The following is a 23401-nucleotide window of genomic DNA, read 5'->3' as shown; positions in this document are numbered from 1 at the left end:
GGAGATTATATACATATGTATGTGTGTATATATGTATATATACATCTTCTAACTCCTATATATGTGTGTGTGTATATATATACATTTTCTGATTCCTATCTAATACCATATATGAAAATTAATTCTAGGTAATTCCTGATGGATTGTGGATCTAAATGGAAAATGGAAAACATAAAGCTTCTATGTTTAGAAAAATTTGGAACTGAAGAAAGAAAACATAGGTGAATATCTTCATGACTTTGGATAAGAAAAATATTTCTTAAGCAGGAAAAAAATAGCATTAACAATACAGAAACATGACTGATGAAGTAGTCATTAAAATTAGAAGCTTCTCTTTATGAAAAGACATTATTAGGAAGGGCAAAAATAATTACAAAGTATGAGGAAATAAAACAAACAACAAGTTCATATCTGGAATATATGCAGAATTCCTATAAATAAAAAAGAAAAAGTTAGCTCAACAGAAAAATATGGAAGAGATTTGAGCTAACAGTTTACATAATTGGGTATCCCAATGGTCAATAAACATATGTAAAGACATTCAGCCTTGTTAGCAGAAAAAAAAAGTAAAATAAAACTACAACGTGATAACTCATCATACCCTCTCTGATGGTTACTTCTATGTGTCAACTTGACTGGTCGAGGGGTTCCCAGATTAAATATAATTTCTGTGTGTCTCTGGTAGGGGATTTCCAGTTGAGACTGACGTTTGAATCAGTGGACTCAGTAATGCACTTTGCCCTCCCCAATGCAGGTGGCCATCATCCAATCCCTTGAGGGCCCGAATAGAACTAAAGGCTTGGCTGGGCGCGGTGGCTCACGCCTGTAATCCCAGCACTTTGGGAGGCTGAGGAGGGAAGATCACGAGGTCAGGAGATCGAGACCATCCTGGCTAACACGGTGAAACCCCGTGTCTACTAAAAATACAAAAAATTAGCCAGGCTTGGTGGCGGCACCTGTAGTCCCAGCTACTCGGGAGGCTGAGGCAGGAGAATGGCGGGAACCCGGGAGGCGGAGCTTGCAGTGAGCTGAGATCTGGCCACTACACTCCAGCCTGGGCCACAGAGTGAGACTCCGTCTCAAAAAAAAAAAAAAAAAAAAAAAGGCTTAGGAGGGAAGGAGTCACTCTTTCCTACCTGATCACTTCAACTGGGACATCCATCTTCTGCTCTCAGTGCTCCTGGTTCTCAGGCCTTCAGACTGAATTAGGACTGAATTTCAACCACCAGGTTTCTTAGATCTCCAGCTTGCAAATGGCAGATGGTGGGACTTCTCAGTCTCCGTAATTGTGGACGCCAATTCCTCATAATATACCTCTTTGTATATCTGTGTGTGTGTTTGTGTGTGTGTGTGTGTGTGTATTCCATTGGTCCTTGTTTCTCTACAGACTCTTGACAGTCACACACAAAAAGGGGAAATGGATAATTTTGAAAACCAACAAATCCAAGTGTTGATGAGGATGGAGCAACTGAGTCTTAGAAAGTGCTGGTGGAGGCCGGGCACAGTGGCTCACACCTGTAATCCCAGCACTTTGGGAGGCCGAGGCAGGTGGATCACCTGAGGTCAAGAGTTCGAGACCAACCTGGCCAGCATGATGGAACCTCATCTCTACTAAAAATACAAAAAAAAAAAAAAAAAATTAGCCGGCCATGGTGGAGGGCACCTGTAGTCCCAGCTAGTCTGGGAGACTGAGGCAGGAGAATCGCTTGAACCCAGGAGGTGGAGGTTGCAGTGAGTCAAGATCACACCACTGCACACTGCACTCCAGCCTGGGTGACAGAGGGAGACTCAAAGAAAGAAAGAAAGAAAGAAGGAAAGAAAGGGAAAGAAAGGGAAAGAAAGAAAGAGAGAGAAAACAAGAAGAAGAAGAAGAAGAAGGAGGAGGAGGAGGAGAGGAAGGAAGGAAGGAAGGAAGGAAGGAAGGAAGGAAGGAAGGAAGGAAGGGAAAAGAGAAAGAAAGAGAGTGCTGGTGGAAGCAAGTTGATACAACAGCTTTACAAAACTCTTTGACACTATCTTATAAAGTTGACTGTATGCATTCCCCAAACCTAGCTCTTCTCTTCATGCGTGTATCCTAACAGATATGCATTCCTATGTGCAGCAAAGGAAGTGTACAGAAATGTTTCTGTCAGCATCATCTACTGTATGCGAACACTGGCAATGACCCAAATGTTCAACAACTTTAGGATGGATAAATAGTGATACAGTCACACAACGGAACTTCTGTGTCCTAATTGGCATATTACAAGGCAGTTGGAAGTTAACACTAAAAAGTAAGTTTTGGTTTCTTATGACAAAAGCAACATTTATTTTAGAAAAGTTAGCTCCATTCAGATAAGTAATAATAAGAACAGAAAGTCGCCACTATCTCTCTCTGTCAGTTAGGACTTGTCTGCTGCAAGTGATATAGAATCTAGTTTAGACTGGATAAACACAAAGGAATTGATTTGTGTCATGTAACAAGGAGTGCTTTATGTGGTTCAGACACTTACCAACGCCATTTTTAAAACCCAGGCTCTTTTTTTTTTTTTTTTTTTTGAGACGGAGTCTCACTCTGTTGCCCAGGCTGGAGTGCAGTGGTGCAATCTCAACTCATTGCAAGCTCTGCCTTCTGTGCTCACGCCATTCTCCTCCTCAGCCTCCCGAGTAGCTGGGACTACAGGCACCCACCACCTCGCCCGGCTAACTTTTTGTATTTTTAGTAGAGACAGGGTTTCACCATGTTAGCCAGGATGGTCTTGATCTCCAGACCTCGTGATCTGCCTGCCTCAGCCTCCCAAAGTGCTGAGATTACAGGTGTGAGCCACCGCACCCGGCCAAAACCCAGGCTCTTTATATCCCTTGCCCGTTTCAGCACATTGGCTTATCTTCATGCTTGCCGTATAGTCTCAAGACAGCTGCTGCCGGCCCAGGGATCCTGCCCTCACAACCGCATCCCAAACTGAAGAAGAGAGTAGTTTGGCCAGCAGCACACCTTGTCTTTCATGAGCAGCAAAGTTTCCCACCCTAAGCTCCACATCCAATCTCAATGCCGCTTCTAAGTCAAATGACAATTCCTACCCGCAAGGGGACCTGAGGAAGTGAGGAAGTTTTCCTCTTTCCATTCTGCAAAATAGAAACAGAGAAGGGAATTTGGAATCCCTTCAATCAACCAAAAAAGTCTCCGCCAAGCCAGTCATCAAAATTGTGTCCTTTCTTCTATTTTGTTGTATTTACTTCTACTCTTTTTTGGACATAATCTGCTTTAAATACTTCCAAAAAGGAGATCTTCCATTATACACTATTTTGTAGCTTTTTTCTTTCAAAATATTATGTCACTAAATAAAATGACATCATTATTTTAATGCCTGCATAGTACTTCATTATGTGGATGTGCTATAATTTAACCATACCTCTATTATCAAATGTTTAAATTCCTTCTCAGTTTTATAAATAATATTGTAATAAAGATGCTTGTATATACAACTTAATGTTTTTAGAGTATGTTTCTAGCAGTGGTTTGCTAGGCAAAGCATGTAGACCATAGAAGTTGTCTGATTTTCATAACAACCTTAGTCTCAATGGATGACAGTGAGCCCAAAATCCAAGTTGAAACCAGCTTATGGATTGCTAATAAGCATTTTTTAAAAGCACAGAACAGAATAGAAAAAGAAAGTATTCATGTACATTGCCTATAATTTGGTGAAATTTTGTTTCCGGGGTGTGTGTGTGTGTGCGTGTTTGTGTGTGTGTGTATGTTGGGGGGGTGTTTTTGTACTATGTCAATGCCTTTTGCCACAGATTACAGACAAAAAGTTTTCAAAACATTCCAATAGAGGAACACTCATATGCCTCCTGATTTCCAGCATTCGTTTCTTATTTCTTTTTCCTGTTTGAGAAGTTCTATAACAGTAATAATAATAAATTGCAGCGGTGATGATAGTATTCCTGATTTGCTTCTCACCTAAATGAAAATGCATCCCTTGAAGTTCTGAAAAATGTAGAGTTTTCACTGTTGTTAATAACTAGCCTGTCAGTGAAGTTTTCATTTCCTCTTTACACCAAGTAACATAAAGGTTTCTTTTTAATATAGGCAGTTAGATTTATTGGTAGTTAAATATCATGACTAATTCCTAATTTTATTATCCTTGATCAGATAGTATGCATTGTGGCCTACAAAAATTCTGCTTTTTGGAAGTTGCTGAGGTTTTCTTTTTGACCAGAATATGATCAGTTTTTTGTTCCTTTGTTTCTCCTTTCCTGTCTTTTTCTCACTGATGGAGTACTTTTAGAATTCTATCATATCTTCTTTATTAATCTTAGATTTTATTGTGTTTTTTTCCTAATGGTTATTCTAGACATTTCAACACACATCTATAACTTATTTATGTCTACTTTAAAATAATATTACTTCACAAATGACATGAGAGTTTAAAAATTTTATTATATAATGCCATTTGTCCACATATGCACTTTTTATATTCTTATTGTCATGTTTTACTTTTACATATGCTGTAAAGTCCATAATATATTGTTACCGATTTTGCTTTAGTCAATAATCTTTTTTAAAAATGTATTTTATGTTTAACCTTTCTCGCTGACAATTGTGCCATCTATGGATCTGATTCTGTTGATTATTTTTTCTCTTAATTATGGGGCACGTTTTACTGTTTTTAACATGTTTCATGATTTTTTATTGTATGTTGGACATTGTGTGAGAAAGAACAATAGAGATAATATGGTAAATAATATTTTCCCCAGACAGACCCTATATCTTCCTATTTCGTTCCTCTAGGGTGGCATCCAAATCAATCTAATTTGTAGTTGAGCTGGCTCTGGGCTTTCTTGAAGATTTAGTTAGATTCATTTTCCCACCAGTGTCACAGGTGAGAAATGATAGGGATGATCACTTTAGCAAGTCTTGCCATTTGTCCAGTGCTTTACATAGAGAATTCATGTTGCCAACTTCCTGGGTCACTGAGGAATTCTTTTTCTTTCCAGCATTATCTACAGCTTTCTGCAAGTTGGAAGATCCCTTTCCACTCTGATGTATGTCCTTAGTCTTTGATGAACTATTGCTTTGCACTCAGTGAAGAGTCTGTGTACTTTGGGGGAATTTCTCTCGATTCTCCTATCCTACCTTTAGCCTAGGTAGCCACTGTAGGCTGCTGCCATGATGTTTGGTTAAATTAAAATTAATTATAGTTTTTGAAAATAAAGAATTCCATAGCACTATAGCAACAGCTCTACTTTGACACATCCTGCCTCTACCTGTACCATAGAATTTTACAGGTAATTAATCAATAAAAATAGTTTGTATTCTACTTTAACCTGAGGCAAGGGTAAATTTCTCAAGTGAACTGTATTACTGTGCCAGTGTTAAGTCCAGATTCATTTTATTTATATAGAAGTATTAAGAGAACATCTGTTTGATAACATTAACAGACATATTTATTATTGCTCATACCAAAAACATTTACAGTTTTGTATTACGTGCAAACACCAAAAAAGAATGCCATTTCTTTTATCTTCAAAACCATGATCATACCTGCATTACTTACAATTTACATACAGATGTGTCAGAGATGCTAGAAGCAGACACCTGGTCACACTGTACGTGCCTGTTAAACTTTTAAAGGGTAGGTGATATCTTATTTGCCTTGGGGTTTCTGGCACTGAGCACAAGGTGGATACAGAAAAAACAGCTTGGAAAGAGCAATAACAATTCACAAATCACCTTCAACAATAAAACACTGGTATCTAAAGTGATATAGTCATTCAAGAATCCACTGACATTTCTTACTCTAATGAATATTTTCCTGGAAGTCATGAGCAGTATTTATTTCTGGGTCACCTAGCCTATTTTTTCCTCTCAAAAAACATGTTTTGGAAAAGGAAGCTTCGTGCCTTCTAGTTCTGTCCCAGTTATTGTAGGGGCCCTTGCTCACCCTGAACCCAACATATCGAGCAGAAAGCACTAGGGTCTCCCACGAGACGCCCAGGTCTTGCTATAGTATGTCAGATGAGGGGATGCTTTCTGGAGGCTGCTCTATTGTCTTTTAAATCGGCTGTAACCAGCTGGCAGGTGTACCCAGGGGTGGGGTTGATGTGCCTCCTGACAGAGACTCCTTCCTCCTTTCCTCCTGCACTCCCTCCTTGTCCCACTTTTAATTACCTCACCTTGTATATCATTTTCCCTGGGCTACAAGAAAGAGCAGCATCTGGTCTCCTGGCATCATTGTCTGGCATATTATGGTACTTACGGTTCTCTACACATCCAGTATTGCTCAGAAATTCTCTGAACGTTTGGTCAAGCTGCTGCCTTGGCCTGGAACGTCCTCCCAGCCCACCTGCATCCCATCGCCGTGGCTAAATCTACAAAACTGAGCCCAACATTGGGACCTGAGGAAGGCTTTCAGGAGGAAGGGATGCCTGAAGTCAGGGCCCTTCATCTGATTCCCACAACACCCAGGAATTCTGCACCTTACTTCACATACTACACTGCTTTCCTGTGTCCCCTCCCACTAGACTAAACTCTGGGATGCTCCTGGAAGGAGATCCTACCTGATTCATTTCTGTTTCCACTGTGTCTGAACATAGTGACTAGGTTATAGTAAGTGCCCAATAAATATTTACCCAACTAGCGGAAACCGAGATGGGCACATCCCTCTCCTGTTCTATGTTCTCCTAATATGGATGGGTGTCTCCTCTGCAGAGCAACTACTTCTACTTGTCCAGGAGTCTGGGGCAGAAAAGCTGAGTCTGTTCATGTCAGAATGAGTTTGATTCTTTCACTCTGTTTTGGGCGAGGCAAGGATGTGGCTCAGACCTCTTGCTTGAACTCACTGATTTTTAGCTTGCCAATTTGATAGAGTACCTCTAAGTCCAGTTAGCTTTTGTATAATGCCACACGATAGTGAAATATTTATTTTATAATCTTCTGACTAATCAGATACTACCTAATACTTGACTCTAAAAAAGGCAAAGGTACACTAGAAGACTTTCATGAAAGACTTAGATTCATGAAAAATCTGTTGAAGAAACTTTCAGTTGAGGTATTTGTATATATTGATTAATTGTGTTTTGTTTCAAATTGGGAAAGATAGTTGTTGTCTAATTTTTGCCAGTCTCTGACATGGGACACCAGTGTTGCATAGGAGTGACATTTGAGAACCTCTGCTCCAGTTATGCAAAATTGCAGTTGAATACACCACCTATTAGCAATAAGTTATTTTAGTTCATAAAAATACACATTTTTATTTTTTATTTTGACTAATGGTGTTTGCTTCCTGAAATAGGCTCATAACTTGACCTTGCTTATTGAAGAGAGTAACTATTTGCCATCTTTTTCTTTCTCAGGCTGTGAGGTTGAGATTCTGGGTGTCAGACCCACCTACTGCCTAGAATATAAAAATGTCCCAACGGATATCAATTTTGCCAATGCAGTCAGCGATGCTCTTGACTCCTTCAAGTAAGTGTCCCAAACACACCATTTTCTTCCTTGTTTCCAGGACTGATCATGGATCCTAAAGTGAATTAAGAGGGCTTGGTGGCGGTGAAATCATGTCTCAGAGAGTTGGTGAGCCTCTTGTGTGGTGACTGCTAGCTGCTAGTAGGGAGTAACTGCGAGCAAGTGATTTTGGGCAGGGGCAATCTCTGGAAATGTTGAATTGAGAGCAGGAAAATCCCTAAGGGTTTGAACCTCCTTTTTGATGTTGTTAAACAATGGAGAAACAATATAAATGGCATCATTTCCCTCAGCATGCTTCAGTGACCAATTGTGTCTCTGAAGGTACTAATAAGTATTTGGCAAAAAGGAAGGATATGTGGTCAAATAAGTGTGGGAAAATTGCCTACCCTACCCCTTTCTTGGAAATGTACAAAACTCATGGGTGTATTAGAACACAGAATCTGTTTTTTCCCTCCCACATGGAACCATGACACACAATTGGAAAAATGTAGGAATTAGTAATGCTGTCTTATATAGCACACAAAAGACTGTCAAGGAAACTGATCAAGACAGTTCAGGACAAAGCCTCAAGTCAGTCTCAGAAATCTCTGGAAGCAGAAATCAAGGTGGGAGCCCAAGTGGGAGTTTGCATTAAGTAGAGATGGCAACCGAGAGGCTGTGGATGTTGGGGGCTCTTGAGTTTCCAGGAGCGGACTTGAGGTCACTGTGGCCACTGAATGTGTTTCCTGGGTGCCTCAGGCAGAAGACCTGCCATAATCAGAGCAAAGAGACTGGGGACGGGACCTTCATTCCCGCCAAGAAAAGGAGCCTGGTTTCAAACTGGGCATATCTGAGAACCAACTTACCCAGGGCACAATGTACAGAGCACTAGCACGAGCCACATGAAATGGCCTGTCACGAAGACCGCCTCAGATCCAGAGCTGACCTATCATGGATTTTCTTCTTGCCACGCCCCTCCCACACCATGGCGAACAGCAGCCACCCCCACAGAGCAGTGAAAGCAGAAAACGGCACCCTGCCTTCACTGCTTCTTAGAACGATTCCACTTCCAAGAAACCTACTAAGAGGGTCCAGGGAGGTGGGGGCACATAAAGGTTCATGCTCTCATTGACAGGTCGGAGAGAAAACAGGTTTAAAATACATCGAAATGGAGAAGTACTTGCCCGTGAGTGCTGGAGAACCACACAAGGATGAGCTGGATATTGCTCTGCAGTCTAGTTTTGTGCGAGTGAAGCAGAATAGCACAGCACGTGCAGCAGATGAGCGAGGCTGGCACTTGGACATTGCTCTGTGTCTAACCTATGCTGTTTCCAACATATCCAGAATGCCAGCCATCCCTACAGCCCATGGCTGTGCCAAATATGAAAATTTGGATTAGAGTTGCCATACAAATACCTCCAAATAACCCAACAGTCTGGCAATGTCATCCTTTTTGCACTCATTTTATCTTAACGGCCGACGGATTGTCACTTTGTACCACCCGGTGATTCACAGCGGGGTGAGCACAGATCGCACAGCCATGAGAATCCCAGGTTGGCACTGGCCTGCTAGCTGGCCAGTCTAAGCAGACTTCCCTGTCCTGAGAGACACCAGCATGTGGCGGGGAATAAGTGCTGGGCTGTTTCCTCTAGAGAAGCTATGGAAATGCATCCTTACCTTGGAGAACATTTCGGAACGGCGAAGGTTTTGGTGGTGGTGGTGGCGGCGGTGGTGATGGTGGGGTATGAGCGTGTGTCTACCATAGGTATTAGGTTCCACTAGGAAGAAAAGGCTACGAAGAACGGGAAGCCCAGGAAAGTGTCCCCAGCTAGACCTCCACCTAATGTGCCCTGTTATTACCATACTGCCCAGCTCCACATATTTATATTGTGTTCTATGTAGATGGCCTTGAGCTCCATGGGTTGGCATTCACATGGTTTGCAATAAGAATGATACCCCTGAAGCAGTGACAGCCTGGGTTGGATGGAAACCAGGCCAGTGCGCTTGTCTCATGGGGTCTTCATGTTGCCAAAGTTAACAGGGCCACCAGAAACAGCCCCTTTGGGTAGTAGGTGGAAAGATGGAGACCCACTATCTCTAAAGCTAGGCAGCTCTTGACATGAGAGAAAGAAAAGAATAATAATAGGCTGGATGATACTACCTGGGGAAGACAGTGAGATGACTTGGGCCTCCCCTGAAGACACAGGAAGCCCCTCCTTCAGCCAACCTGAGTGTTATTATTAGAACATGTCTCGTTACCTTCTTACAAAGAAGAATAAAGGCCTGAAAGTTGTGGGAGAACATTTTTCTTTGAAAGAAATCTAACCTTTGTCCCTTTCAGGAATGAGGTGAGTGAGCAAGATGTCCAGTCTAGAACAGTCTAAACCAGTCAAGAGCACTTTGCCCATAGTAGCTTGTCCATGCAATCATGTGGCTCAAAGGAATCATTAAGTCTCTTGGTATGTGTGTCTAGCAAAGATGTAGGATTATTGATCTGTCCATCAGAGACCCCTAAAAGAGGAGCGTGTCTAGAATGCCACAGCTCACCTCTTGACTTCTCTTCAGCTCTACTGCAAATTCCTAACTATAATTTGAGGAGCACTTGGGGTTTTCATACATGAGTGTCCAAACACATACTCACATTTCTCCAAGTCACTACAAGACTCACAGAGTGTCTTTTTTAAATCCACTTTGCTATTAGCTTGAGAGACAGAGAGAATGGAACCCAGGATAGATGGGCTTTGACAGAAAGCTGGAGAGGCTGTTAAGATCTTGAACATAGAGGTCTGCCCAGGGACATTTCAGCAGAGGATCCAGGTCAGCCTGTGGGAGGAAGGATAATCCCTCATCCAAGTTTGATCCAGGCCCTGCCTTCCAGTGTTCATAACGCATTACTGACCCCAGACATATCCTTGTGTAATGCCACCTTTGAACTTGGACAATTTCTAGAATAGGGAAAAGGAGGAGGGAAGGGAATTAGTGCTTTAACAGCCATCGGCTAGTATTGTGTCAATGGGCTTTATTTCCAGTATCCCACTTGGTTCTCATGTCCATGGTATCATGTGGGCATTGCTCTCCCCGCCTTACAAAAGAGGTCACTGGCTCTCTGAAGGTTAAATACTTCTCCTTGGACCTCACAAGCCAGCCAGTGGTGGAGCCAGAGCCCAGCTCTTTCCACAGCGGCTTAGGGCCTAGTCTCTGGAGGCCCGCCTTGGGGACGCAGTGACTGAGAACTACTCTAGGGTCAACTCCTCAGTCCTTCACCCTGGTCTCTGCCAGCTCACACTTCTAAGACACCCTGAAATTAAGACAGTGACAGGGAGTCCAGATGCGCCCCTTTGCAAGTCTCCTCTTTGGGGCCATACTAAAGCCTGGGGTTCTGCAGCCTGCTCAGGCATCATGTGTCTGCAGCCTGCAGCCCAGGCACTGGAGCCGTGTGCCTCCCATCACACATGGTGCTCTGCAGGCAGTGCCCACCACACACGGCCCTTTACCCTGGCTGAAAAGGAAACAGGGTTTGTGATCTGCATGACTTACTCCCATCCTCCAGGAAGTTCTATTTGCAGGATATTCGTGGTTCAGTGGGCAGGAAAAGGTGCATGGTGCTAAAGCTGAAATAAGCCTTGAATGGCTCATGGGGTGGGTGGAGGAGGGCAGGGGGCAGTCACAGTGGGCTGGGCAACTGCTTCCAGGCTTGTATAGCAGACTCACTGTGCAGCCTCACAAAAGTGTCAGTCAGGAAACAACTGGGCTGCAGGACCAGTGGGCACAGCCATAGGCTGTGTATAGATATAATCCTTTGTCAAGCTCCAGGCTACTGAAGACAGCTCAAGAGGATTGCCTTCAGGATCCCAGAGCCTCAGTGGTGCCTGTACTAATGAAGGAATGGATGAGACAACTCTTTCCACAGGCCACCAGGAAGCCAGCTCCCCTGTCCTGGCCTGGTCCCTCCTCCCTGTGGAGTACAGGGAAGGAGCTGGAATCAGGCTGGGGCTAGGAGACTGGCTCCTCCTCCCTGCTCAGCCACATACTCAGGAAAAGCGATCTAGGGCCACCTGGATGGAAGAGAGAAATGGGAGGCATTTCTTTCCCCTCCCCTCCCTTTCACTATGTGCCAAGTGCTTTATACACATCAGCTTGTTTAATACACCATGTTACCCTTTGAGTAGTGTATCAGTTCATTCTCGTGCTGCTAATAAAGACATACCTAAGACTGGGTAATTTATAAAGAAAAGAGATTTAATTGATTCGCAGTTCTACCGGGCTGAGGAGGCCTCAGGAAACTTACAGTCATGGCAGAAGGGAAAGCAGACACATCCTTCTTCACATGGCAGCAAGAAGGAGAAGTGCCGAGCAAAAGGGGGAAAGCCCTTTACAAAACCATCAGATCTCATGAGAACTCACTCACGATCATGAGAATAGCAGCATGGGGGCAACCACCCCCATGCTCTAATCATCTCCCTCTGGATCCCTTCCACGACACATGGGGACTATGGGAGCTACAATTCAAGATGAGATTTGGCGGGGGACACAGCCAAACCTATCAAGTAGGTTTTTCAGATGGGGAAATGGAGGCTTGGAGATAATCTTGCCATTCATCTGAGGCCTCGAGGTTGGTTCAAAGAGAAGCCAGCGTTTGATCCCAGATTTGTCTGGTTCCAATGACCCTATCAAAAGAGAATTTTCAAAATTAAGACTTGTTATGGGCTCAGTACATCTGGGTATGAGGAATATGCCAAGGTTCAATGTAGTTTCTTGCTGAGGAGAATCAGGAGCATGACAAAGCTGCTTATAAGGAGAAAATGAGACACACACACACATCAAGAAACAGAAGGATGGAGAATGATGAGGGATAATTGTTGTTTGATGTAGATATGCTTAATAATATGGAGGATAATCAAACCATAATGTTAGAGCTGCTTTCTCCATCAGACAAAAATAATTTTCATCTTATCAGTTTCCTACAAGTCAACAGCTAGGTTTCTAGAGTCTGAACTCCAATCAGTAGTTCAGTCTGGTGACTCAAGCAAGCTTATTAGACAGTGCTCACCACGGCACTGAAAAGACAAGCAATCATACTGTAGGCTTTATTTCTAAGTTTTGGATCATTTTTCTTAACAGTCACCCACTTTAGTAAGAAAAATGGAAAGAATATTAATAACTTTTTACATGGCAAAGAAATCGGGATGGGTGATGGGAGACTCAGGTGTCCCTGAAACTCCGGGGCTAGGAACCCCTTGCAGCTCTCAGGTAACAGTGCTGGGGCCACATGTCCTTCTGGAAGGTTCCTGGACCTTAGGCTGTCAATGGCCAGTAGTAGATGGGCAGCCATGACTACTCGTCACTCCTCACCCAACCAATTCATTGCAAATGAGCTGACCTGGGATGGAAACAAGATCCGCGTGGAAAACAGCTGGCAAGCAAGCATCTGTCAGCTAAACTAGACAGACAAGAGATCTTAGCCCTTGAAGACATAGGATCTAATGAGTCAATGAAATGTCAACGTGTAATCCTTTCACAAAAGACAACTGTATAATCCCTGAATCACGAGCATCCCAAATCCAGGATTCCCAGCATCAGGGGTTGACAGCTTCCTGACCAAAAGCCATCAGGTAACGTGTCATACATAATGGCTGATGTGGAGGTTTGTGAATACGGTAATAGCCTTAAAGGAACCAGGACAGTGAGTGCTGCACTAAGGTGTGGTATCTAACACGAAGAGACCTAGAATTAGTTCATTCATTCAACTTTAATGCAATGGTAAACTGTATTCATGAAAAGTCTTCACTGTAGTAAGTCACCACTGAATTTAATCGGATTTTTCCCTGCACAGAAGCCCACTCTGGAAGTGTGGACACCTAAACAGATGCCATACTGTGTGAACAGGCACATCTGAAATGCTAAACGTGCACGTACCTAAAGCAATGAAATGCTGAGGCTTATCCAAAGGACAGAGTTTATGGAAGTTTCACTATGTTCAAAGATTGCGATGGCAGAAGTGCCATCAGCCTATCCGTCTAATGAACCTGGGCCTTGAAAGAGTTTTGGTACATGTGTGACAATGCTACTGTCTATTTTACCAACCACCTACACATTTGTGGGACCCTACAGTGACTTTTTATTCTCTGCTATCTATAGAGGCAGAAGGAGTTGGATTAGTCACACACACATTAGTGAGTATGAATAAGGATAATGCCATTCATGAGAAACACCTAAATAATAACCTAATCCACTCCACAATGTAGAGGAGGGTGGTAAAGGGTCTTTTTAACCAGGGGGCAGTTTGTTTTATTCTAAAAAGAGAAAAGAACATTTGACTAGCAATTTCGTTTAACTTGAAACCCGTGTGTCCTCAAAACTGTGAATGAAGTTCACCTCAGGGCACCCGGGAGGGCATGTAAAGAATGTGCCTCTTGCAGGTTTGACTGTGATGAAGGAAGATGCCAGGTGAACATTCTTGGGACTTGCTCCCAGTTGAGTGGATGCAGTGCGTGTGGATGCTCAAAGGCCCAGTTCGCTAGAGTTAAAAGTATCCTGACTTTGGAGATTTGATGGCTTGCATTTCTGGTTCTAGCTGTGTCTCAGAGGTCTGTGAGGCCTTAAGTGACATCTCGAACCCTCTTAGGCCTATTTCCTCATCTATGAAACCTGTAAGTGCTTTTCTATGAGGACACTTTTCACTGCAGTGACAGACGTGGGAGGCCTATTCAACCCACAGAGCACTGAGCGTGCAGAAAGGAAAGAGACTTGAGGTCACTGTCACCCTCTCGCCTGTCTCACACCTAGCCTTCTAGGGGTTGGTAGGATTCTAGTAAGAGAATAAGATCCATTTCGAAAAGATCATGAAGACTAAGCAGAATGCTTCTCGGTTGGCATGGGCAGGTTACTGAGTTCCTCCAGAGTATGCAGTGGTTGTGTTCTGGGGCTGGGAGTGAGCTGCACCAGGGTTTGAATCCCGGTCCATCTCTTACTAGCTGTGTGATGCCAGGAACTGTCTTGTACTCTCTGTTCAGGACATTCCTACCTTTCATGGCTGTTTGAAGTTTAAATAAGATAATGTGTGTAAAAGCTCTCAGTGTAGTGCCTGACCCATAGGAGCTGTCACGTACTGAGCACTGACTGTGATTATACAGTTACAGGGCAGTTAACAGTGCTCTTGCTGTGCACCAAATGCCAGGCTAGAGCTCAGATACGATGGACAATGCATCCTGGCTCCTACAGTGAACGAATCTCACAATTTAGACAGGGAAAAGGACACATAAGTGGGCAATTACCGCACAGTATGAGAAGTCATGGCCCAGAAGTGAACCCAGGGTGCTATGGGAACACACACAGGGCTGCTCAGTCTAGCCGCAGGGCACCAGAGGAAGCTTCCTGGAAGAGACAGTATCTCTCCAGGGACCTGAATGGTGAGCAGGAGTGGTTTCATGACGGTGGCTCTCTGAGCCACCGTGGTGCTGTTTTCCATCCCCTGTGGACCGCAAGGTCCGAGGCCCTGTGGGCTCCAGGATACGTTCTTTAATTCCTCATGTTTTAAGTACTGGGGAGGCCATATCAGAGGAGGCCGTGCTGCTTCATCTGGGTGCGCACATGTGTATGTTTAAAATCCACCAAGAGTATTAGTTATTAACCCATGTAGACTCCAAGCAGGGAAATGAGCTTTAATTCCTTTTCCTTTGCTGCATCTTTTGTTAGTCACTGCTAACATCATCATCATCATCACCATCACCATCGTCATCATCACCCTGATCCATTTCAGGTGCTTTGTGTGGAAGTTGTGGAAAAGCCAGCACTGGGGAGGGATTCACAGTGGAAACACTGTGGGAAGGGAGGAGAGAACATTCCACGTTATTCCTCCCCTCTCGTGGACTCTGCAAGCTTCCTACTCCAATTTAGATCGCTCGCTCCCAGTCCTTCTTAACTCAAGAATGAGGGTGAAACAGCTTGGGTTTTTACCATCAATACTCTAGCCAAGAGGGGAGTTTTGTCAGAACTGGGTCTTCCTCGGCCCCTAGAGGTGTGGTCACTGCTGGAATTCACTCGATATCTACATTGGAGCTGACCCCTCACATGCCCCCATAGAACAAGTGTCGGAGGGAGGTCCACAGACGCCAGGCCCTGAACACTCATCTGTTTGCCTCCTGCAGAGTTGCTGTGGAAATGCCGTTCTTATCCTGGCCAACCAATTAGGCCCACGATGTAGTGGTTAATTTAGAGTCCAGCAATGACTGAACAGTAGTTATTTAAGTAACAGCTTCCAGTGTTTCTGACCTGGTGACAGCAGGCGGTGAGGATGCAGCAATAACTATCCTTGGCCTGTTATCACATCTTCCCCCTCTCCAAGGCATGATGAGAAATCTTTAATCACCAAGGTGCTCAGGACCAGCAATTCTTGGTTCAGTGTATGTGTTTCCCTTGGAGATCTGACCTCATTTATTTTAGGGTATTGGCTTTGCCTGGCCCAGGGACAAGGTTTCGGGGAGTGTGAACACCTTCGCAGAGTGCTATGGGGGTGATAAGGGAGCAAGCTGGCAGGGGCCTCCCTCACCTATGCCTCTCTCCTCTGTCCCTCCAGGAGTGGCCGGGCCGACCTGGCAGCCATATACCATGAGCGCATCGATGTGGAAGGCCACCACTACGGGCCTGCATCCCCGCAGAGAAAAGATGCCCTCAAGGCTGTAGACACTGTCCTGAAGTACATGACCAAGTGGATCCAGGTGACCTGAGGCAAAGACACCTGGCCTGGCCTTCTCTCTGTTTGACTCCTCCATAGTCACGCCTGTCAACATCTTCCCTCTTACTGCTAAAGGCTGACGGGGCCGGCACAGGCTTTGGCGAGTCCCTTCGCTTCACACAGTGCCTCCTGCGGTACCAAGCGATCCCTTGTTCCATGGCCAGGCCAGTGAGAAAGATGGACCTAGGTGTGCCTTCTCGCCTGGCTCAGCTGGAGAGATACCCAGCTCTGTGGAATCCTAATAAGTTTGGTAGCAGCTGGGCCTGTAGACAGGTTCCAGTGCTGATTCTACCTCATGCTTTTGCTGAATGACTACAAGTGTTTGGTTTTGTTTTTGCCTTTACTTTACCTTCCTGTGCTTTATCCTGTACATCTGCAACATGGGCACGTGATAGCTCTCAAATAAGCACACAAGTTTGTTGAAAGAGCCAAAGAAGATGCAAACAGAGGGTCGACCTTAAAAAGCTGAAAGTACCGTGTCAGGTGTCAGCACGAATTGAACGGGACTGAGCCTCACAGTCCCCTCTGCAAAGGGCTTCTGTTGTGGGTTTTGAACTGGGTCTCACCAGGGCAAAATAGTAGATGATTAAACATAGAACTGAGAAGATAGCCTTTCTCCTATCGCTTGCAGTTGACAAAGTCTTCTGAGTGTATGAGCCTCTCTGAGTGCCATAATGACTGCCTTTTCCCACCCCACAGGAGCGGGGCCTGCAAGACCGCCTGAATGTCATCATTTTCTCGGATCACGGGATGACCGACATTTTCTGGATGGACAAAGTGATTGAGCTGAATAAGTACATCAGCCTGAACGACCTGCAGCAAGTGAAGGACCGCGGACCTGTTGTGAGCCTTTGGCCGGCCCCTGGGAAGCACTCTGAGGCAAGACAGCCCCGTAGGGGGTGCAGGGGGGCCATGTGGGCCCTCATGTATCGCCACTTTGTACTGTGTCCTCTCCTTGTAGTTTTTTTTTTTTTTTTTTTTTTTGAGGCAGAGTTTCACTCTTGTTGCCCAGGCTAGAGTGCAATGGTGCGATCTCAGCTCACCACAACCTCCGCCTCCCAGGTTCAAGTGATTCTCCTGCCTCAGCCTACCGAGTAGCTGGGATTACAGGCATGCACCACCACACCCGGCTAATTTCGTATTTTTAGTAGAGATGGGGTTTCTCCATGTTGGTCAGGCTGGTCTCAAACTCCTGACCTCAGGTGATCTGCTCGCCTTGGCCTCCCAAAGTGCTGGGATTACAGGCATGAGCCACCGCGCCCGGACTTTCCTTGTAGTTTTAATACTGACATACGGAGCAGTGTCAGGAGTTCAGATGCTGGAGGCAGACGATCTAGTTTGCCTGTCACTCCCTGAGTGACCTCTATCAAGTCTCTGTTTTTTCTTCTCTGAAACTGGCATGATGATACCTACTCCACTGAATGTCATGAGAATTAAACGAGATCAAGGAAGCACCATACAGGCCCTCACCAGGGCTGTTTTTGTTTGTTTGTTTGTTTGTTTTTGAGATGGAGTCTCGCTCTGTCACCCAGGCTGGAGTGCAGTGGCATGATCTCGGCTCACTGCAACGTCCACCTCCCGGGTTCACACCATTCTCCTGTCTCAGCCTCCTGAGTAGCTGGGACTGCAGGCGCCAGCCACTACACCTGGCTAATTTTTTTGTATTTTTTTTTAGTAGAGACAGGGTTTCACTGTGTTAGCCAGGATGGTCTCGATCTCTTGACCTCATGATCCAAGCCTCAGCCTCCCAAAGTGCTGGGATTCCAGGCGTGAGCCACCGCACCCGGCCTAGGGCTGTTTTATTGTAGGCCCAAACGCAGCACTTCTGAGGCACATCTCGGGAGCATCAGCAGCATCCCTAGGCTGCCCTTTCTCAGGAAGCAGACTGCTGCCAGGCTGATCTGTTTCTTTGGGGAATGAGAGGGTAAAGAATGAAGGGCTGAGGCTGTATGAAGTACCATCTCCTTATGTCAGAAGCCACCATTCCCAGCTCTGTTCAGTTGGAAGCCAGTCCAGCTCCCCACCCTGGCCCCTCTGCCTCCCTGTACGTGAGCATGGTGGTGTCGTCATAGCTGCCTCCTGGCTGCTGTGAGGGATATGGAAGCACGCTGAGCCCACTGCAAGGACAGTAGGGTCCATGACGATCCCCATCAGAGGGTGATCCCCAGTCACTGCCCTGCACTGGGTGTGGTTGAGTTCCCACAGTGCCAAGAGAGGGGATAAAGCACTGCTCCCCACAGTCACTGCCCTGCGTCAGGGATGACTAGACCTCTGCTTACCCTGCTCTCAGAACTAATATTCTCCCCGGCAGTCGCTGGTGACCTACCCTGAGAAGGGAGGAGGAGCAAGTGGCACCTTCTGCGGGCTGCTCGTCCCCTGAGTTCCTAGTCACTTCCCAATATGGGCTTTGTGGCTCGTCCCACTCCCAGATGAAACTGATCCTGGCGGGAAGCACCTGCCTTCCTGGGGGCAGGCGACCTGCTGTGCTGGAGGTTGCCAGCCACAGGGTGCCAGGAGTAGGTCCTGGCTGGCCTGCTTTCTCTCTCCATCCTCACTGCAGCGATGCAATTGGCTCTCATTAGTAAGGATTAAGCACTGGTGGAGGCCAGGGTCTCACCTCTTTAGCTCAATCCTTCTGCAAATGCATCCTCCTTTCCTTAAGAACTCCGGATTTCCTTAAGTAGAAAATCATAACTCATGGGGCCTACTTCCCTACAAGATCTGTCTATTTGGGGTTGAGGAACACAGATGCTCACAATGCCCCTGCTGCCAGCCTTGCCCCATGCCCAGGGGGATGGCCCTTTGTTCTCAGGCCCCACGGTCAGGAATGATAGGTGCGGGCTATGTTTACGCAGTGTTCCCATGAGCTCCCAAAATATGAAATCAGGAACAATATTTTACACATTGGCAGGTTCTTGAAAATCAGTATTTTGTTGTTGTTGTTGTTTTTGGCAAGAAAGATCATCCTTGTCTCCAATTTGGCACTTAGGAACGTGCTGTCTCCAGAACTTGGGCATCAACAGCTTTTGAGCTAGGGAGAGCTCCTTCCAAGGTAGTGTTCAAGTCAGGCATTGCAAGCGGCCAAAGCAGTTGGTAGAGTATTCAAGAGCGGGGGCCATGTTTGCGCGACAGTTTGTCATGTGACGGACACAACAGTTTGTGAGACCTGCTGTGTGTCGCCAGATTTTTCAGTTATACAAAAATCCTTCTGCAAATGCATCCTCCTTTCCTTAAGAACTCCGGATTTCCTTAAGTAGAAAATCGTAACTCACGGAGCCGTCAGAAACCATCCACCAAATTATTTCACAGAGTGGAATTGATAAACTCAATCTTATCTTCAGTTATGCCCAGAAATATATGCCTGATTTGGCTAAAGGCCAAGTCAACATCAGCCAGTCGATTTTAATTTTAGCCATAGATATTTAAGTGGCTGCTACTATTAGAAATAAGTACAGGGCCAGGCACAGTGGCCGATGCCTGTAATCCCAGCACTTTGTGAGGCTGAGGTGGGTGGATCATCTGAGATCAGGGGTTCAAGATCAGCCTAACCAACATGGTGAAACCCTGTCTCTACTAAAAATACAAAAATTAGCTGAGCATGGCGGTGGGTGCCTGTAGTTCCAGCTACTTGGGAGGCTGAGGCAGGAGAATTGCTTGAACCCAGGAGGCGGAGGTTGCAGTGAGCCAAGATCTCGCCATTGCACTCCAGCCTGGGTGTCAAGAGCAAAACTCCGTCTAAATATATATGAAAAAGAAATCTGTACAGGGCTACACTTGGTGGCTGAAGCCTATAATCCTAGCACTTTGGGAGGCTGAGGCAGACAGATGTACAAAATATGTACAAAGTTTGCATCTTCATCATGAAATTAGCAATGTAATTAATGGCAAACAATTACTAGTGCTTTGAAGATTCATGGGCAGGTAGGATGGGCTCTAGGTCAAGTTGAAGAACAAATCTTTTTTGATCTTTGCAATATTTAATATTAGGTAGACCAATTTCTTACTTTCCCTTTAAAATCAGCATGGGAGTTTAGACATAAATAATATCAGAGCATGGGCATTTTGACATTATTAGAAAATGAATAAGGTGTGAAAGGTAATGCTACAGCAGACCCTTTATACTCACAACACTTGAGAAATAGGACAGTACCATTCCCTGGGACATGGGTATGTCCTTCTCAGACCCAATCCCCCTTTTTGCCCCCTCAGAGGAAGCCACTGTCTTAAATTATTAAAACTTCTCTTTACAGTTTTACCATACATGCTGTTTAGTTTTGTAGTTGCTCAAACTATAATAAGAAATAAAGAATTGGAATAATTTTGTCTGTATTCTTCAGCAACTTTCTTTTCCCCCCTCAAGCTGAGATCCCTGAGAATCTTCCAGGAGTGTTTGTAGCTATAATTCATTTGTCTTCAGTGCTGTAGAGTATTCCATTGCAGAACCACACCATGAATTCTTTCTCTCCCCTACTATCGCCGGGCATTTGGGCTGTTCCAGTTTGCAAGGTTCATTGGTCCACATATCTCCAGGTGCACAGACTTGAGGGATTTCACTCTGTTCCTCACAGTCAACTTCTTAGGTCAGAGAGTATGTGGATCTTCAGCCTTCCTGGATAAACCCACCTGGCTTTTTGAGACACACAAGTTTTTTGTTTTTACGTATTCAAGTCTATCAAGTATTTGGCAATTTCTTTCTTTGGTCTTATACGTAAGTTCTCCTCTCCCCTAGCTCCAGTAAATATTCACACATATTTAAGATAGTGAAACTGATCACTCTTGATTTTCCTTACAGGTATATAACAAGCTGAGCACAGTGGAACACATGACTGTCTACGAGAAAGAAGCCATCCCAAGCAGGTTCTATTACAAGAAAGGGAAGTTTGTCTCTCCTTTGACTTTAGTGGCTGATGAAGGCTGGTTCATAACTGAGGTAATTATGAAATATGCACCAATTTATTCACTATGTGAATTCTATAAAACAGTCCAAAGTTAAATAATAGTTACTCAAGTTTTTACACATAAAAGATTTTTTCATGTAGGCATCATTTGTTGCATTATATCTTTCTTTAGAGAATCAAAAGTCTTGATCGGGTAACTTTGTAGACACAACTGTAGATGTGAACCCAGAGTCATGGTTTAGACTTCGTGGCTCCAGACTCGCTGTGTTTTAACAAACGGGCCTTAACTCGATTACTGGGCTTACAATGTTACCTGTTTGCTTGAAAGCGGAACAATTACTGTGAACCAAAGCAATTGCTCAAGGGCAGTCAAAAGCAAGGAGAGGCTCAGCTAGCTTTCACCTTCAAGAGAAATGTTTGGCAAACGAGACTGCGAGTCCCCAGCTTGCCAATTTGATCTTTCAGAGGAGATTATCATGCATTTTTGGTCCAAACTTTAATTGGACCTGTGGAGGCCTGAATGACCTCCACAGCATCCTTCTGGTTGGCCTGGACTCTAAGCCCCCCCAGCTCTGACATCAGCTTGTGTTATCAGGCCACGGAGGGAAGGCCCTGCCCTTTAGGGGAGTCTGTGGTCAAGTGATGTTTACAGTTCATTCCTGAAGACAGCACGGCTTATTTTAGGAATTTGAAGGTAGGTTGCAGTTATTAGCTTGGTTCAAAAGTAATTGTGGTATGGCAAAAATCACAATTACTTTTGCACCAACCTAGTAGAACAGGCTCCAGGGTACATGAGAGTAGCTGGTTGAGGCCAACCAAGTGGAAGACCTAAGACTGTCGGTAGCCGCCCTGGGAGGCGGGCAGGTGATGACCAGCAGGAAGGCTGACTGGGCAAGTGAGTGGGAGTTTGGGACATGGGCATGGGAAAATGGGGGTTGTGTGACATGAACCTCAGTCATGTAGGAGGACTGCGTGACTTCTGGGTGCTCTCAGACAGAGAGAAGCATCTGGCACCAAGGAACTGAGAAGAGAGCAGATCCGATTAGGAGTGTGAGTTGCACAGAGCAGAGGCCAGCGAGGCCCTCCTCAGGCAGCTATGGCTTCTCTGCCACGTGGTTTACAAGGTGAGGGTCCCTCCGTTCCCTAACGACCTCTCCTCTACAATCCAAAATGCTTCGCATCGCTTCATCACACCATGTGAGGTCATCTGGAGTGAGGTTAGGTTGGGATCACCAAATCATCACTTAGAGTGGTTTGCTGAGGACCTCACACAGAGCACATATGTAGTCAAGCAAGTCACCGGTCGCACTATATTCCACAATGCCAGCCTTCCAGATCTCACCAAAGGGCTTACTGTTTGAACTTTTTTCAGTTTATAAAATTCTGGCAGAATTGCTTTGAATTTTTAAAAGCAAATATGCCCTGAAGGTTAATTCACAGCCATCAGTCATTTCTTAGCTGGCTATTTGCATCCGTCTTTACTTTGTCGTCTTTAGCTAAAGTCGCCCATGCTGAGAGACTGGGTGGTAGGGAGGGAAGGTGTAAGAGGGCAGAGGTGATTCGGGCATCTTGGCGGAAAACAGGCTTAGGTAGGGGAGTGCAGGGCCAGAGGTCACTATGGAGATGCTGGATGACTGATGAGGTGCCATCTCAATTCCATTGAGAAAGGTCTTGGCCCCCTGCCGTAGGGTGTGACAGGTGCTGGGGAAGCAGCTTCAGCCCTGAATCCTCTCAGTGAAAGTAAACATGGTGTCTCAGCAGCCACATGTCTGGCATGAAGATGCTGGGTCTTCCAGTGAGTGATGAAATGTAGTGCTGGGAGACCTTGAGACATCCGTTAAGATGTTCTTGGTCATAAATCATGGCCCATTTGACAAATGTGACTGAAACAAAAAGGATTTACTATCCCACATAACTAGAAGTCTGGAGGCAGGCAATTCCAGGATTGCTGAATTCAGCAACTCAATTATATCACAGCCCAAGCCAGCTCTTCTGCAATGATCTTGGCTTTCTTCAAGGTCACAAGATGGCTGCTGCAGCTCCACACATCACACATCACATCATATCCCATCAGGACATTGCAAAGCAGGAAAGAAAGGGTGTGGGTTCTGTTTACACATCTCCTACTTTTATCAAGGAGCAAAATATACATACCAGAACCAGGGCCAGACTCGGGTTTTGTAGGACTCTGAAGATTATGGAATTAAGGTGAAGGGGATCTCTCTTTAAGAAGAAAACGTACACTATTATGAATACAAAATTAGGTACAGGGATTTGGAAGAAGTTCACACACATGAGGAACCTTGGTGCATAAGCTGTAAATCTGCTTCTGCCCAGAAC

General features: G+C 45.0%; 1 protein-coding gene across 2 annotated transcripts in view; it reads left to right on the top strand.

Moving 5' to 3' along the window:
* ENPP6 (ectonucleotide pyrophosphatase/phosphodiesterase 6) overlaps nt 1–23401 on the top strand; it is a 118441-nt gene that overhangs the window by 75867 nt on the left and 19173 nt on the right. For both annotated transcript variants that reach the window (XM_033215788.1, XM_033215790.1), the window contains exons 3-6: nt 7339–7450; nt 16005–16146; nt 16863–17042; nt 20956–21093. In XM_033215788.1, coding sequence (XP_033071679.1) covers nt 7339–7450; nt 16005–16146; nt 16863–17042; nt 20956–21093 — 572 coding nt within the window. The remainder of the gene's footprint in view (nt 1–7338; nt 7451–16004; nt 16147–16862; nt 17043–20955; nt 21094–23401) is intronic.

Source organism: Trachypithecus francoisi, unplaced genomic scaffold, assembly GCF_009764315.1.
Source record: "Trachypithecus francoisi isolate TF-2019V2 unplaced genomic scaffold, Tfra_2.0 Lachesis_group1, whole genome shotgun sequence".
In the NCBI taxonomy this organism is placed as follows: Eukaryota; Metazoa; Chordata; class Mammalia; order Primates; family Cercopithecidae; genus Trachypithecus; species Trachypithecus francoisi.
Note: the sequence above shows the minus strand (reverse complement) of the source record. Positions and strands in the feature narration are given on the sequence as shown.